Source organism: Balaenoptera borealis, assembly GCF_965194805.1.
Source record: "Balaenoptera borealis genome assembly, chromosome: 7".
Classification (NCBI taxonomy): Eukaryota; Metazoa; Chordata; class Mammalia; order Artiodactyla; family Balaenopteridae; genus Balaenoptera; species Balaenoptera borealis.
The window spans coordinates 73,937,067-73,955,453 of NC_138864.1; the positions used below are offsets into that span (position 1 = coordinate 73,937,067).

The window sequence follows — 18,387 nt, forward strand, 5'->3', positions numbered from 1 at the left end:
GCCGGCGACGCCGCCGCTACACTCGTTCAGAGATCCTTCCGCCCGTCCCATCGCGGCGCCGTGTCCTGGCGCCCCGCACCCAGGACACACATGCTCCGGTGGCCCGCGATTCTTAGAGGGTGATCTCCTTTTAAGCCTACGTACTCTTCTGTCTCTGTACCACCCGTGCCTTAGGTGCCGCCTTCTTCTTCAGGTCCTCTCTCCTGGCTTAAGGAGACCTCGGCGTTGTGGAGGTCCTTTTTAAGGGGCGCGGCCAGATCCAGGCCCCGCCCCGTTCTGTGACGCACAGGGTGGTGCGCAAGGGAGCCGGGAGTAGGGGGGTGAGGTTGGATTTAGTAGGGGACCTGCGGGCCGGGGCCGTCGCCCGACACCTGTGCCAGCTTTTCTCCCTCCGTCGATTCGGAGGAGCCGGGGCGACCTCGGCCTCCAGCGTCTCCGGTGAACTGACGTGGGGGTGGCGGCCGGGATGGTGATGCTGGGCTTACTGCAAGCGGGCAGGTCGGTGCTGGGGCAGGCTATGGAGCAAGTAACAGGCGGCAACCTCCTATCCATGCTACTCATTGCCTGCACCTTCACGCTCAGCCTGGTCTACCTGCTCCGCCTCGCCGTCGGCCACCTGGCCACACTGCCGGCTGGGGCGGTACGTGCACCCCCAGGGGTTCTGGAGGGGGACGCTGCGACTAGGGCGACCGAAGGGCTAGCGGGGGGCTGGGCCCGCGGTGGTGCTGGGCTGGGCAGTGGCGGCGGGCGGGCTGGGGGTGGGGTGGGGGTGGGGGAGGGTGGCAGCGGCACTGATGCTGGTGGCGCTGGCGGTCGCGACTGCCTTGACCTTGCTGGGCTTGCTGCTGGGCACCCCGATGTCGGTCGCGTTTTTGGTGGTGGCCGCGTGTCTGGTCCTGGCTGGGGTCGTGCTTGCCTCGATTGTGGTCGTAGTGCTGGCAGTGTTGGCCAAGGCACTGGTGGCCCTAATGGCCACGGCCGAATCCGGTGGCTGTGGCCCTGGCTGTGGCGCTGAGCGTCCGGTTGGCCGTGCTGGCCGCCGCAGGGGGTGTTTCGGGCCTGGTGGGGGCCCTGGTGGTGATGGTTTTGGCAGCTTCGGCCCTGCTGGCCGTCATCCTGGTGGCTACCCTTGTGTGGTTCAGTGTCCTGTGGGCTGTGTCATTACCCCTAATGGCGATTTACATCAGTATGAAAGGAGATACGTTCAGTTTGGTAGAGTGAGAGTAACTGGAGTGTTGTAGGGACCTTCCTATGATGCTAATAAAATACCAGATCCTCTAACTTAGTGGCTTTACTGACCACTAGCTTCGTGCTTCCCTAATATATTTGATGGAAGCATCCTTAGCCAGACAAACCAAGTGGCTTTTTTTTTTTTAAAGGTACATTTATTCTCCAGTCTTTTTCTTTATTTATATTTATTTTTGGCTGTGTTGGGTCTTTGTTTCTGTGCGAGGGCTTTCTCCAGTTGCGGCGAGGGGGGGCCACTCTTCATCGCGGTGCGCGGGCCTCACTGTCGTGGCCTCTCCCATTGCGGAGCACAGGCTCCAGACGCGCAGGCTCAGTAGTTGTGGCTCACGGGCTTAGTTGCTCCGCGGCACGTGGGATCTTCCTGGACCAGGGCTCGAACCCGTGTCCCCTGCATTGGCAGGCAGATTTTTAACCACTGTGCCACCAGGGAAGACCCCAAGTAGCTTTTAAAACGACCCTTTTACTGACAATGGAATATACAAACTATTGACCAAGTAGTTTTAAAAATTATTATTATTATTTTTAAAGGTTGTAAGTTTCATTTTTTTTTTAATTATTAGCACCTTTTAAAAAAATTATTTATTTATTTATTTATTTTTTTTTGGCTGTGTTGGGTCTTCGTTTCTGTGCGAGGGCTTCCTCTAGTTGTGGCAAGCGGGGGCCACTCTTCATCGCGGGGCGCGGGCCTCTCATTATCGCGGCCTCTCTTGTTGCGGAGCACAGGCTCCAGACGCGCAGGCTCAGTAGTTGTGGCTCACGGGCCTAGTTGCTCCGCGGCATGTGGGATCTTCCCAGACCAGGGCTCGAACCCGTGTCCCCTGCATTAGCAGGCAGATTCTCAACCACTGCGCCACCAGGGAAGCCCTAAAAATTATTTTTGTTTGAACCATAACAGGCATGAGGCAGTGGTTTTTTTTTCCTACATGTGGTATTTTTGAGGACGTGGTATTTTTGAGGACCTGGTATTTGTCTTTGGAAAGACAAAGGTAACTTTAGCGTTTTAAGATTGTTGCTACTATTGTCCAAAGAGTGAGTTTGTAGAGCTCCTTACTATTTGAGACCACGAAAGATATGAGGAGTATTATCCTTTTTTATCATTCCACGTTTGATTTCCAGGAGGCTTGATGTTGTAATCTGCAGGTCTCATTTTGGGGCATCTGAAGTACCTTTTATAGTGTGTGCTAAAATGTTCCTGCTAGAACTGATCTACTCTCTGTGTGGAATCAATGGATCTAGATCATTTGTTGAGAGAAGCATGAAATGTGTTCTGTTTACTGATCAGTGTAGCTTCTTAAACATTTCCCTTCTTTCCCTCACGTTACTTTGTCTTTTTCCCTACCTTCTTTAGTCAAGATTTTGGGACTAAAATTGTGAGTGGTAGTAGAAATAAGTGGTGAAGAAACCATAGTTTGACTTTTCTGGGTTTTTCTACTAATGATCAGGATAGTTGCCTAGAGCCACTAATAATAGTGGGCATATTCTAAGAAAGTGTTCAGCATTTATAATTGCAACGCCTTGGTGTTTGTCTAGTCGTTTATCTTATACTAGGTTTTGAGTTTCTGTTCTTTTTACTATGGCTATTCTCCTAAGGTATTTGCAGTTTGTTTGTTGTTAAGTTACTTTTGGTGCTTCATCTTTTGGTAACTTTTTAATATTAAGGACAAGTTTCTTTTTTTTTTTTTTAGTCATGAAACTAAACAATGTTTTGTAATAGGAAATGTAAACTGGAAGGTTTTGTTTTGTTTTGTTTTCTCTTGTAGAAAAGTCCACCCTACATTTTCTCTCCAGTTCCATTCCTTGGACATGCTATAGCATTTGGGAAAAGTCCAGTTGAATTCCTAGAAAATGCATACGAGAAGGTAAGTCTTCCAAATCATTAGAGGAAAAGAAATGAGTGCTTTTCCAATTTTCTTTTAAACGGCAGAACATTAAAAAAAACGTGTAATCTTACGCTTATTCCCAGTATTGGAAACTGATAAAATTGGAGCTGCTCTGGTTTAAGAGCTGGAGGGGCCTTGGAGACCCTTTTATGTTCTTCCATATCCTGGGATGATCTCTGAGGAAATCTAGTTCTGGCAACTATGGTTTAAAAACCACTGGCCTCAATTTTGTATTCACTGATCATAGTTAAAATTGATACTGATTGACCCTTCTTTTTCTTAACCATGCGTCTGTGGAATTTTCTAACCTGCTCTACATGTCTTCTGTGACTTCACTTCCACTTGGGTGACCCACACAGCACTGTGGCCCCTTAAACCTTTGCCCCTCTCCTCCCCGATGAGCTTTCTCGTACCAGTTCAGCCATTTGCTCCACAGTGCCGCTTTGGACTTGTTGTCACTCTTACCTGTTTTACCTCCACAGTATTAATTTAGACACCCTATTCTCAGACCACAACTACTTCTCCTGGTTAGCCTGTCCAACTCCTTCCATTATAACCATTCTTTGACCTCATTAGATGGTCCAGTCCACTGTTCCACTTACTTTCTCCTGCTCCAGCAGCCTTCTTTATGTTCCTTCTTTTTACACTTTGGGACCATGGTTTATCATTTCAGTTACACTCTCGCCAGTACCTTAAATTTCCTTGCCCCTGGCTGTTCGTTGTGCTTTACCTGGTAAAAATCCAACCTTGGAGGGAGCCTAATAGTCATTTTTCCTTCCTTGTACCAGATTAGGTCCTTCTAATTTCGTGATTGCCTACCTTGAATGAACTTTGAACACTGCTCAGCAGTCCTATTATCTTTCTGTGGTTGGCTTACTTTCCCACTCAGCACAATGACTATTCAAACCTTCACTTTTTGAAACTTCTAAATCTTCCTACCTCTCTCTATTAAAGCAGATGACTTTGTCTCCTCTGTAAAGAGAGATTAAAAACCATCCAGTGGGAACTCCCTCATGTTCCCAATTTCAAACATACAAATCTACTTATAGCAATATATATATAAAATAGTATTCTCTTTTCTTCCAATTACATTAATAATTCTAAAACACTTAACTTTGTGTAGTACTTAGTGCTTTATATATATTATCTCACTGAAGCTCCACAAAAATACTTTCAGGTATATCCATTTTATAGATGACAAAACTGAGAAACCGGTTATTTAATTTGTTCTTGGGCTCACTGCTAGCTAGTGACCAAGCCAGGATTAATACATGGTCTGATATCCAAGTCTGTGCTTTTAATGATGATGTTGATACTACTAATAATAATAGAAACCACTTACATTATATTTACAATGGCCAATGCACTGTTTTCTTTTATGTATATATAATATATGATGACATGAGATATATATATATATGTATATATCTGGTACATATAGCAAAAATATATATATATATATACTTAATCTTGACAACAGTTCTGTGAAGTAGGCATTATTATTATTATTCCCATTTTATAGGTGAGGGAAACTGAAGCACAGCAATGTTAATTTGTCTGACTGTAGGACCAAGGTCACAGCTAATATGTGGAGGAGCTGGGATTTGAACCTAGGCAGTCTGACTCCAGAATCTTGTGCTCTAGCCCACTATATGCTGTCACCTTGATTTTATTACACTATTTTGCCTTCTATAGGAGATTAAACTCTCCATCCCTCTTTTGTCACAGGAGCCTTCTTCTATTATTTCTTCTCTCTATAGTTGACTTCTCTCTCAACTAAATCTTTCCCATTTTCTCTGGAAAGTTCTCAAAGGTCACCCATTTAAAAAGACCAAAGCTTCTCTTAGCCACTCAGTCTCCTCTCATGTCCCTCCCCCTGCAGCGAGTTGTCTGTACTTAGTCCCTATTTCCACACGTCCTACTTACTTACTTTTTAGTCCACTCTAGTCTGTCTTTTAGCCCCTTCACTAATGAGCTCCATGTCCTAATCCAATGAACTTGACTTCTCAGCTCTATTTGTCAGGGATGACCACTCCCTCCTTAAATGTGGCTTCTCTCATTTTTTCTTCTACTTCTATGACTACTTCTTCTCTAACTCATTTGTGGGCTCATGCCTGGCCATTTACTGTTGGGGTTCACTGAGGTTTGGTCCTTGGCCTTTATTCTTTCCTAGATGATCTTGTCTCTACCTGCAGCTTCAGTTATTAGCCAGATATAGATAACACCCAAATTAATGTCTCTGGTTCAGGTCTCTTCTCTGATCTTCAGACCTGGATATCCAACTTCCACATGATTCTTTCTTAGTTGACCAAAGGCACCTGAAATCCAGCATTCTTAAAGTCTGACCCTTGATCTTTCTCTCTCCAATCCTGGTTGTCCTGTTTGCTTCTCTCACCATTGTTCTCCCAGTTTTGCAATGTACCAGAGGCCTAGGAGTCATTCTTGATACTTCTCCATCCATCAATCCATTGCCAAGTCTGCAGATTCTCTCTTCAAAATAATTCTGTATCCATCTGCTTCTGATCTCCACTGCTCCTCCATTACCTTGTCCCAGGTATTCATCATCAGGTTCCTGTAATAGGCTCACTGGTCCTCTGGCTTTCCTTTAGCTCCTGTCCCTCTCTCCTCTCCATACAGGAGCCAGAGGGATCTTTCTTGTAAAATATGCACAGATTAGTCTCTTTCCCATGCAGTTTAAAATCTTCCATCACATTTCATTGCTTGCAAGGATAAAACATCCTGAATATGGCTTACGAGGCTCTGTATGGTCTCGGCCCTACCAGACTCTGCCCTCATCTCATCCTTTCCCTCTCTTTCTCTCACCTTTAGGACCTTTGTGCATGCTCAGCCATCAGGCTAACTGCTACCATCCTTCAGGTCTCAGCTCAGGTGTCTTTTTCTCTTTTTAGTCTTCCTTTGATCATTCTCTCATCGCAGAGTTGCTTTCTGTTGTGTAGTACTTCTCACATTTGCAGTTTTACATTTGTTAATGTGATTATTTGATCAAGTTGTATCTTTTTCAATAGACTAAGTTTCATGAGTCACAGACAGTATTTTTGTTCATGATTGTATCCCCAGTGCCTACAGTCTGCAATAGTAATCAGAAAACTGCAAAGCGAAGCATTTAACACATAACTTGATTAACAAAAAATTAAAAATGAAATCATTCAGTGTTGGTGAGATAGTGGTAACACTGATAACTAAATAAACTTCTGGTGTCTTCATATAGCAAGTACTGTAGGAAAGGTCATATCCTTTGGCTACTCCTGTAAATTTATCTTTAACCAAAGGGAAAAAAGTCTATATTCTCAGAGATAATATATAATTATCTATAGTAAGTAAAAAATGGACAGATCAACAATAGTGAAAGAACAGTTAACATATGATGTCTCTGTAAAAGATAGAAAATATTTTCAACATAAATAGTGAAAAAAGCAGAGTAGAAAGTTTTATTTATATTTTATTTGCAACTGAATGAATATAATTTGGACAGAGACTGGGGGAAGAATTGTATTAAGGTTTATGAATGTTTTAATTTTCAGCAATGTATTATTTTGTTATTTGAGACTGCGGATTTTTTGGTAACATCACTATGGGTACTTTTCTCACTTTAGTATGGACCTGTATTTAGTTTTACCATGGTGGGCAAGACGTTTACCTACCTTCTGGGGAGTGACGCTGCTGCACTGCTTTTTAATAGTAAAAATGAAGACTTGAATGCAGAAGATGTCTACAGTCGTCTGACAACACCTGTGTTTGGGAAGGGAGTTGCCTATGATGTGCCTAATCCAGTAGGTGACACTGTTATCTTGAAGAAAGACAAATCTGTACTATAATATTTATAGCTAGTAGTGTAAATTATATATCTAAAGTAGAGAAGCAATTTATTCTTTGACTCAAAAATCTGAAGAATCATGAGACAGTTAAAAGAAGGAAAACCATGGGTAGCTGATGAAGAATGGGTATTTTGTCTTATAGTTGCTGGCATGGACTTAGCAATTTTAAAGGGCTTCCTGTACAAAGAAATAGAATCAATGAGAACTTAGCGTATTAGGATTTGATTTGAGCGAGTAAGAAGAAAAATCCCATTATTTCATCAGGAGGGCCTCCTACCTTCCTACTCCCACCTGAAATTTTAGCATAAGAGCTCTTTTGAGCTAGAGATTGTTGGCTTTAGAAGTTTGTGTGATTTCTTTCCTCCCCCAGAGTCAAATATTAAAGTGCTGCAATTTGATGTAAAATGCAAATCAGATAATTAGCCCAATTACTTGGTGTGGGCTCTGCCCGGGAACGTACCATGCATTACCCAATACCCTAGTATAGCAGGTAAGAATTGGCATTGAGTGTTGCTTCTGGGGATTGAGGAAGTGTGGGCGAATGAATAGCTCTCCTCAAGACCAAAAGCAAGAGCCTTGGGCAATCTCTCTGTTTGGATGTATCTATTCATTTTCCACACAGCTAATCAGATTCTTAAAATAGAACTGCCCCAAAGGGCTAAAACCATTCTTTGTCTTAGTGTGAATTTATTCTGACTGTATTACATTCTAATTAAACTTTTGAAAGGTAGCGTAAGTGAGGAATGGTATTTGGGAATAGATGGGAGAATATGTGAAGGAGGATAAAAATATTAGCAAAGCATAATGGACTTTTGGGAGATTGTGTTGGCATCTGGGTTGGGTTGGAAGACTAGAATATAACAGAATAGGACTAGTGAGCCGTGGAGTCAGGAGTGGGGAAAGCGTGTATGTATAGAAAGGAAGGCAGGAAGTGGGATTCCTAATTTATCATTTGTTTTGGGCCTGCGTAGCAAGTGTCTTCTACGTGTTACTTCAGATATATGCATAGATGCTTTAAATTTCCCATATCTGGTGTGTAGTTAAGAAAATTATTTTTATTTTCAATTCTTCAGAAGATTGTTTTCTTTGAGTGTTAAAGAGTTATAATAACCCAAATGAATCTTATGATAAAACAAAATTGTGTTTTAATTCTTATATACCCTTAATATTTTGAAGGTTTTCTTGGAACAGAAGAAAATGTTAAAAAGTGGTCTTAACATAGCCCACTTTAGACAGCATGTTTCTATAATTGAAAAAGAAACAAAGGAGTACTTTCAAAGTTGGGGAGAAAGTGGAGAAAAAAGTAAGTAAAATGTTTTGGTTTTGCATTTGTCCTAATATGTCTACTTTTCTGTGACTAGAAATCTTAAGAGTGTGTGTGTGTGTGTGTGTGTGTGTGTGTGTGTGTGTGAAAAGCAAACTACACCATATGTAAAACCATCTTAGATTTAATGAAATGAACATGTTATGATTACCGTGGAGTTAAAAGACCCGAGAGGAAGTGATTACAGTAAGTCCCCTACATACGAACCTTCAAGTTGCGAACTTTCAAAGATGCGATTGTGCGCCGTATGCCAGCTGTTGTACTGTACTACTATACTTTTCAAGGTACGCTACTGTAAGATTAAAAATGTTTTCTTTATTTTTTGTGTTTGTTTTTTATGTATAATTTGTGTTAAAAGTATTATAAACCTATTACAGTACAGTACTATATAGCGGATTGTGTTAGTTGGGTACCTAGGCTAATTTTGTTGGACTTACGAACAAATTGGACTAACGAATACACCCTCGGAACAGAAGTTGTTCGTATGTAGGGGACTTACTGTATTGCTGCTCATTTAGCAAAACCTTAAAATGGGTTAATTAATGTGTGTATTATTTAGCTCATTTATGTGAATAATATAAAAATGATTCATAATTGAATTTTGAAATAAACTGAATGTAAAACTTACATTCAAGGTCATTTTAAGATAATAAATAAAATAAAAAATTTTGAACTCCCAATGGGCAAGTAGAAGTCTAAATGACTTAATTATATATGTATTACATTATTTTTCTCATATTGTATGGGAATGACTTATTCCAAGAAAAAAGTAAATTTAAATACATAAGCTTACTGCACCACCAAAAGTGTGATTTTAGCTGTTCCCAATAGAAATCTTTAAAAAATGTATGCTTCCTCACATTATATAGGGAGTATATTGAATGTAACTTAAAATTCTTTGGATTCTCTGAATCCAGTTTTTATATTGGACTGCAGTGTCGCCTTCAGAGACAATTGTCATACTCACAGCAGGAAGCAACATCTGCCTACAGGGCAGTAAGACCTCTGTGTAGGTCACCACATTCTGGGTCTGGTCTTCAGCTTCTATAAACGGTCCAGAACCTGGTTTTATTTAATATACCTAAAGTTCATGGGACATATTTCCTATTCTACAAGAAGCTGCTGCATGAACTAGAATGCCAACTGAATAAATACAAGTGAGATATAATTATGGCACCAAGAACCCCAGAATATTTGCTGAACTTCTCTTTTTTGGCAATCTAATTGGAGAGCCAAATGATAACTGGAAGTTCGTTTGGTGAACATGGAATTAAAGAACAGGATATTGATTGGGTAATTGTTATGACTTTTAAAGTGTCACCCAGATGTGCTTGCCTGATGCATCTGTCTCTAATGTTTGGATATACAAGTTGGTGGTTACAGTTTTCTTTTATGTATGGTCAAGACTTCAGTTGTTTTCTGACCTTTGAGTTCCCACTTTTCAGTTTTTTTCCCACTTCTGACCTGGGGAATAATCCATTCTTCAGTCTTTGGACTGCTATTCCTTGGAAAGCACCTTATTATTGTCCCCATATGCACTAAATAACCTTTTTACTGCCTTTATTATACTGTGATCTGGAACTCAGATAACCACATTCATTTTTATCTTCATTTTTTCTTTTCAAGATGAAGGGCTCATGAGTATGAGTGAGGTTTTAGATACCTTTGTGGCATCTATTTTGGCTGTCCAAAGAGGTGGGGTGCCTCCCATCATTTGGTTTCTTGCCTCTCTTTGTTGTAGCCACATATTTATAGGCTTTTTTTTTTTTTTTTTTTTTTAGTTTATTTATTTATGGCTGTGTTGGGTCTTCGTTTCTGTGCGAGGGCTTTCTCTAGTTGCGGCAAGTGGGGGCCACTCTTCATCGCGGTGCGCGGGCCTCTCACTGTCGCGGCCTCTCTTGTTGCGGAGCACAGGCTCCAGACGCGCAGGCTCAGTAATTGTGGCTCACGGGCCTAGTTGCTCCACGGCATGTGGGATCTTCCCAGACCAGGGCTCGAACCCGTGTCCCCTGCATTGGCAGGCAGACTCTCAACCACTGCGCCACCAGGGAAGCCCCTATAGGCTTTTTTTGATGGTATGAATAGGATCTTGTTGGTTCCTGAGTTAAGTTTTTATTCTTATTTCCTTCACAGTACTTTTATATCTCTAAGAAAACAGAACATTTCAAAAGAATTTTTGGCAAAAGTAATGGGAATGATCTTTTTCCCTCTAGATTTGTTTGAAGCTCTTTCTGAGCTCATAATTTTAACAGCTAGCCATTGTTTACATGGAAAGGAAATCAGAAGTCAACTCAATGAGAAGGTGGCACAACTGTATGCAGATTTGGATGGAGGTTTTAGCCACGCAGCCTGGCTCTTGCCAGGCTGGCTCCCTTTGCCTAGTTTCAGGTATGGATAAAGAAACGATACTTGGTCATTTCACTGTAATTACTGTAGTGTTGGTTTGCTTTGTATTAACAAAGATAAAAATTAAATATAAAACCAACAAATTGGGGGAGATTATGAGCCTGCATTCTTCTGTAAGCATTCGATATTTCTTTACACAGTGAGCTTATTTAAGGTAAGTTTCAGTTAATTAGAAAGGTAATTTGTTGTCTATCTGTTCCAATATTTTAAAACCTACTTATCTCACATATTCCTTGTACTCAGGAGGGTTTCTCAACTCTACCTAAAAGTGATACAGCCCTTCTAAGCACTTGTTTGAAAGTATTTGACTAATTTGTAGTATATTGTGAAGTTTGATTTGAAGTATTAGTACCTTTCTTTAATTTTCTCTTTGTCTCCTTGACAGCTCTGTTATCTCCTTAAGAGTAGGGATCATCTATGATACAGAGAAACATTGCTCATAGGACCTGATGTGTAGCTTAGTGTCTTGCATATTAGTAGTATCTCTGTGCCTTTGTTGATTCATTTCTGTTCAGGTGAAAAATGGGGATTTATTCTAATGCTAAATCCTGTAGAAGAACCAGAGTAACTCTGTCTGCTTCAAGAATTCATTTGGTTAAAATTGGAATTTCATGTTAATGTAAAAGAGTATTCTGCTTTCTCTTAAACTGGAAAATGGTTATAAAGGAATAATCAATCATTTGAGTCTTATTTTAGACCTTCAGTTAGAACACAGGTAGTGTGTTAAGAATCAGGGATATGTATGTTAAAACACATTTCCTGCCCTTAAGGACCTTAGAAATCCCTAACAATATAAGATTTTCATGGCTTCTTTTTTTTCTCTTGGTTCTGAGTTTTCTCAGTTTGATGCCTGAAAGTATTACCTTGTTTTTTAAAGTCATTTTCATGTTTGAATTACAGACGCAGGGACAGAGCTCATCGAGAGATCAAGAATATTTTCTATAAGGCAATCCAGAAACGCAGAGAATCAGGAGAAAAAATTGATGACATTCTCCAAACTTTACTAGATTCTACTTACAAGTAAGAGCTCTTCAGGTCACATATTAAACTGAAGCAGGAAAGTTTTTACACATTAAAACATAGTTAAATAATATGTACATTTAAAAAGTAATAATGCTGGCAAAATTAGTAGCTATGACCTTTGAATTTTTTAAATGGATGAGACATAAATTACTGGGATCCTGTGCCTTACTGGAATCCCAGTACTGTGCATGGTGAAAAGCTTGCTAGTAAGCCTCAATGAAGTCTTTTCTAACCAGTATCATATTTTCTATTGGTCTGCCTCTTTTCCCTAAAGGAAAAAAAAAAAAATTCTGACTTGTGATGGGCAAATGCAAGAGAAAAATTAATTCATTTTGACCCTTTATATAGAGGTTGAGACATGAAGTGTGTCTGCCAAATGTTAAATTTGTGTATGTGGTCCATTCTTTAGGGATGGGCATCCTTTGACAGATGATGAAGTAGCAGGCATGCTTATTGGACTGCTCTTGGCAGGGCAGCATACATCCTCAACTACCAGCGCCTGGATGGGCTTCTTTTTGGCCAGAGACAAAACACTTCAAGAAAAATGTTACTTAGAACAGAAAACAGTCTGTGGAGAGAATCTGCCTCCCTTAACTTATGACCAGGTTTGTTGGATTTTCAGTTTCATTGCTGCCTCTGACACTATGTGTGGCTAATTTTTAAAGGGGACAATTTGGGATTTTCTATATACTAGAGATTAAATTGATTAGATTCTTTATTTTTAAAAAATTCCCCATAGCCTTCCCTGAAATGTCCTAATGTTGGATCCAGTTTACTAGTATTCTTTTGAGGATTTTTGCATCTATATTCATAAAGGATAGTGGTCTGTAGTTTTATTGTTATGTCTTTGACGGGTTTTGGTATCAGAGTATTACTGGTCTCAGAGAATGAGTTTGGAAGCATTCCCTCCTCTTTTACTTTTTGGAAGACTTTGTGAAGGATTGGTGTTATTTCTTTCTTACATGTCTGGTAGAATTCACCAGTGAAGCCATCTACCTCTGTGCTTTCTTTGTGGAAAGTTTTTTGATTACCAGTTCAATGTCTTCACTTGTTACAGGTCTATTCATATGTTCTGTTTCTTTTTAAGTCAGTTTTGGCAGTTTGTGTCTTTTGAGGAATTTGTCTATTTCATCTAAGTTGCCTAATTTGTTGGCATACAATTGTTAAAGTATTCTCTTAGCATCCTTTTTATTTCTATTAGGTCAATAGTGATGTCTCTTCTTTCATTCCTGATTTTAGTAACTTTTAAAGTGTTCACATACTATAGTTCACATACTATAAAATCTACCCACTTAAAGTATATAATTCACTGGTTTTTAAAGTATATTCAGAATTGTGAAACCATCATCACAATTTCATTTTAGAGCATTTACATCACTTCCAAAAGAGAGCCGGTACCCATTAGCAGTCATGCTTCATTTCCCCTGCCCCTGGCAACCACTAATCTACTTTTTGTCTCTATGGATTTGCCTATTCTGGACATTTCATATGAATGGAATCATACAATATGTGGTCTTTTGTGACTGGCTTCTTTCACTTAGCATGTTTTCAAGGTTAATCCATGTTGTAGCATGTATCAGTTCTTCAGTCTGTTTTATTGCCAAGTAATATTCCATCGTATGGCTGTACCACATTTATTTATCTCTTCATCAGTTGATCGACATTTGGGTTGTTTCCACCCTCTGGCTACTGTGAATAACACTGCTCTAAACATTTGTGTATAGGTTTCGAAAAAGCTGACATTGATGATTTTTGCTAATGTTTTCATTTTTTAGATGAGTGAATTTTTGAAGGTCCTTACCATGCCATTCTTCAGAGTGATCTGTTATCTTGCCTTCTTTTTCTTTACTGACCAGGGACAGTAATAAAACAAGATATTCCCAGTTACCCTGAACTTGTTTGTATCCTGTTGAAGTATGTTAAATATTTGGAAAACTCGGGAAATTTTTTCTCTCTTTAGCTCAAGGATCTAAATTTTCTTGATCGCTGCATAAAAGAAACATTAAGACTTCGACCTCCTATAATGACCATGATGAGAATGGCCAAAACTCCTCAGGTGAGTCTCCTGGCTAGATCTTTTCCTCTGTGCCCCCAACTGTTATTTATAAAAAAGAAATATCATAATATCAAAGAGAATTTTTTAAATTAAAAAAGTAGAATAATCACTTCTACATAATTTTCAGTTTTACATATTTTAAATGTATAAATGTTTTTACATAGTTGCAGACAGTATACATGCTCATCTGTTCTCCCGACATTTTAATATAACAATTAGGGTTTTTTTAAATGGAAGTATATTTTTTTCTTGGTTTTTAAAATAACATATGTATTGTTGTAAAAAATTGTAACAGTGTGGAAGTGTGTAAATTGGATTGTGAAAGGTTCCTTGAAATCCCACCCCTATGCCCAAGGCATTATCACTTTTTAAAATTTGTGTATATACTTCCAGCCCAATGTGTGTTATTTGGAAATCATCTTGAGTTAAAATAATTTTTAACTGGCCTATCATGTAGCCAGTTTAAAAATATATGTATATTTCATGTATATTAATGCTTTATTACTCAATGGTCTGATTATTTGTTAGAATATTTTTAAATTATCTAGTGAAATGTGTTGCTTTCATTTGTAGACTGTGGCAGGGTATACCATTCCTCCAGGACATCAGGTGTGTGTTTCTCCCACTGTCAACCAAAGACTTAAAGACTCATGGGTAGAACGTCTGGACTTTAATCCTGATCGCTACTTACAGGACAATCCAGCATCAGGAGAGAAGTTTGCTTATGTGCCATTTGGAGCTGGTAAGATGATTACATTTGACACTTGAAATGTTTGTTCTGATAACATATTTGTGCCTGTCAGAATAATCCATGTGAATTTTATTTACAAATATCTTTCCCTTTCCTCATAGGGACATTCCTGCAAACATCTGTAGGAGTGTAATCTTTTCAGGTTGGAAAAAATATTTCATTTGTACTAAAGGAAGTAGTTCTGTGAATCCTTGTAATGTTGTATCACCTTCTAACCCATCTAGTTTTATCAGTTCCGATCTTTATAGTCCACCCTGTTTTCCCTTATCACAGCATTTAAAGCTCTTTGTGAATTCTGTTTTAAAGAACCATTGGAGTTAGCACACCATTTGGGCAATTATTTCAGGCTAAGTATGATGAGACAATCGGCATTTCAGAAAAGAGCAATGGCACGGAAGCTTTTCTGGATTGTTAGTGAACTTTCTGGTTCTCTGCCTATATATCCTGATGATAAGATGGTCTTTAAATTTGGACAGGTTGTGCATAGGTATGCAAAACTCTGCATTTCAATTAAGATCCTAAAATAACACAGGCAGACTCGTTCCTCCAATAATTTCTCCATTCATTGGTACTTTGTACAGATTAAACTATATTCTATGAATTATTTGTTTTTCCAAAGAGATCATTTAAGTGACATGACATTTTTGTCATTGGTCACACCTTTTCCATACAAAAATGAAAGTATAAAGTCCTTTGGGAACTTCAGATCTTAATAACTATTTAGTAAAGAAATTCAATAACGGTATATGATATAAATATCAATAAAAGAGTCATAGATTGTTCAAGTAGTTGGAAGGGGCAATAGTTCTCCAGCCCAAATTCTGCCCCATTTCTAAACTGACAATTATCTGGCTTTTATCTGGGGTTAGTGCAGACCCCATTGGTTAACGGCTCAGTCCCAAAAGACTGTCCCTCACCACTTTAGATGCCAATTGTAAGTCCAGGTTGTCACCTGTTTTTCTGACCAACTGGCTATAAATTCGAGGTTCTCTAGATCCCCTCCTTGGGGTTCCATAATTTGTTAGAATGGCTTACAGAACTTAGAAAAGTTTATTTACTAGATTACTGGTTTACTATAAAAGTATACAACTCAGGAATAGCGTGATTGAAGAGAAGCATAGAGCAAAGTAGCAGGAAGGGGTACACGGCTGCCAAGCCCTCTGTGGGTATGCCACCCTCCCAGCACCTCCACATGTTTACTATCCTCGAAGCTCTCTGAACACTGTCCCCTGTCCTGTCCCTTCCCTGTACTTCTGTAGGGATTTTGTGGAGGCTTCATTACATAGGGCACGATTGATTAAATCACTGGTCATTGGTGATTAATTCAACCTCCAGACCCTCTCTCTTCTGGAAGTTGGGGGGGTATTGCTGAAAGTTCCAACCCTCTAATCACGTGATTGGTTCCCCTGGCAGTCTAGTCACCTCATTAGCAAACTCAAGTGTGGTTGAAAGGGGCTTGTTATGAATAACAAAAGGCTCTTTTCCTCTTTGACCTTTATTGCTCTTTTCACTTAAGAAATTCCACAGGTTTGAGGAGCTCTGTGCCAAGATGGAAGACTAAATAAATACGATTTCTTATTGCAAACCACATTATCACAGTTGCCATAACCTTAGTATTGAAGTCAGATTTGAAGTCAGTTTAAATCCTCCAACTTGGTTCGTCTCATTAAGGATCGCTTTGGATATCCCAGTCCTTTGCATTTCTGTATTCATTTTATAATCAGCTTGTCAGTTTTTACACGTATATGATATGACCTTTTAAATTTTGATGTGTTGCTATTTTTCAGTTTATTAAATTTCTTTTTCTTCCATTATCATTTGTAATGGCATTTAAAATTTTGATTGGAAGGTTCATATTAACTTTTGATTATGGCTCTCTTGGGACAGAAGTTAAGAATATTCTAGAATATTTCCAAACTAGATTATCATTGTATGTTTCAAACCTTACTTATTTTTAACCTAGATAGATGTTAGGTTTCAAAAAAACAATTGGAAAAATGATTGTGTAATTACCCATATGCTGTTTCCCCTAATAACAGACATTAAAAATCTCTTGGGATTTTTATTAGTTATTTACATTCTTGTGACAAGAATATGTCATCTTTTTACTATAATATCTGTATATCTGCTGTTCACCTTAACTGTATAAACAAATTTTATCACTCTAGGCTCAAAGACGTGAGAAAGAATTTCAACCGACTATTATCGAAACATTTTCTTTTACAGGGCGTCATCGTTGTATTGGGGAGAATTTTGCTTATGTTCAAATCAAGACAATTTGGTCCACTATGCTTCGTTTATATGAATTTGATCTCACTGATGGATATTTTCCCACTGTAAATTATACAACAATGATTCACACCCCTGAAAACCCAGTTATCCGATACAAACGAAGATCAAAATGAAAAAGACAGCAAGGAACTAAAATGTGAAACATCAGTGTAAACTGCAAAAGCATTGAAGAGAATGAAGTTTATGAAACAACTCCCAGTGTACTTTTTTTTGAGTGTGTAATTTTAAAAGACAGCCAGCTTAACTTACGGTTTTTATATTTTAACTGAATGGTTCTATCAAATCCAATGGCATTTCAGAAATTTCCTAATAGTTTTATGATGGATAAAGGAAAACTATAAATTTCTATATAGTTGGTTTCCTTTCCTTTAAGGAAATCAGGCTTATTAGTTTGGGGGGGATCTTTGGTAATTGGCAGATTCTAAGTAACACAATTTCCAGGTATTAATTTTAAGAGCATACATAGCTCTTGGCAAGTAAGTTCAGAGTATTCAACTCTTGTAATAGATCTGCAAGTATAAAAGTCCAGTGAAATACTTGGAAGCCTTAGATTATTCATTTGTTGGGCAATGTATGTATGTGTGAGGATGGGTGGGTAGGGAATAAACTCACCTTTAAAGCCTTGGATAAAAGAGAATCCTATTGTTTTGGTATGATGATATTTAGCAATGATGGAGCTATACTGTAGGAAAATATATTTGAAATAACTGGAAGTACTGTCTGTAGGAAATTGAGATCTATGACAATGACTAATTGTTTTTCCTAAAAAATAATTAATATGAAAGACTGCTTGTGTAACTTGATCTAATTACTAAATATTACATATTTATCTGTTTGATAAATTTGTATCTGGTTCCACATAGTTGCATCTGTGTGGAAGTCCAAAATAAAGTCCTTGAGGGATAAATTTTGTTCTTTGGCTCAAGGTGGTTCCTGCTTCCTCTCCAGAATCTAATTAGGGATGTTTGTTACTAGTTCTGTTAGTTTAGGTTAACAAGCTTTTTATTTTTTTCTTTTTAAATAGAAAATCTGAGATCGGGGAATCTGGCTTTAAGATAAGGGTAATACGAAGCAGGGGTCTTGGGAGCGTATCACTGGTCAAATTCTGTGAAGCCTGTGTTCAAGAATCAACTCAAATTGTAACTGGAGACGTAACTATATGATACCTGTAATTTGACCACGTACTTTGTTATTACTAGATGGGGTAAACATACTTTCCCTTATGTATATTACAGTTCTGTTTAAAAGGCTGGAGGACTCATGTTAAACTCTACTTGTGAAGCTAAAATCTGTGTTGTTGAGTTTTTCACATTAAAATTATCTTTGAGAGTACAGTCTGCATTCACAAATTGTAAAGTGTGTGGTTCAATGAGTATAATTTAGGAATCTAGGAACTTGGATGGGAAAAAAGTTCCATCTTTATTTGTACTTATTTCAAACTGTAATTTAATATTTTCTTTACTTATGAATTTAGTCAACAAACCATTACTAGTATTAGCAGTACTCATGATTTTGCAAACAGAAATCACAGATACTTTTCATATCCCGTTTTAGATGTTGCAGATCTCTTG

The 18,387-nt window shown here is 38.7% G+C and overlaps 1 protein-coding gene across 5 annotated transcripts; it reads left to right on the plus strand.

The window, feature by feature from the left end:
* The first annotated feature begins 2 nt into the window (after nt 1–2).
* On the plus strand, nt 3–18,150 carry CYP51A1 (cytochrome P450 family 51 subfamily A member 1). Of its 5 annotated transcripts, none has more exons than XM_082398452.1 (11): nt 285–640; nt 3,009–3,107; nt 6,743–6,919; nt 8,141–8,267; nt 10,502–10,676; nt 11,595–11,714; nt 12,127–12,322; nt 13,678–13,773; nt 14,347–14,515; nt 14,626–14,666; nt 16,693–16,736. In XM_082398452.1, exons 1-10 carry the CDS (start codon nt 467–469, stop codon nt 14,655–14,657), a joined length of 1,365 nt encoding a protein of 454 aa, XP_082254578.1. In that variant the 5' UTR covers nt 285–466; the 3' UTR covers nt 14,658–14,666; nt 16,693–16,736. The 5 variants fall into 5 exon arrangements, with proteins under 5 accessions (XP_082254580.1, XP_082254576.1, XP_082254578.1 ...); XM_082398451.1 differs by lacking the exon at nt 16,693–16,736 and adding an exon at nt 16,751–16,886 and having other exon boundaries at nt 286–640; XM_082398454.1 differs by lacking the exons at nt 285–640; nt 14,626–14,666; nt 16,693–16,736 and adding exons at nt 3–119; nt 16,751–18,150.
* Nucleotides 18,151–18,387: the final 237 nt, after the last annotated feature.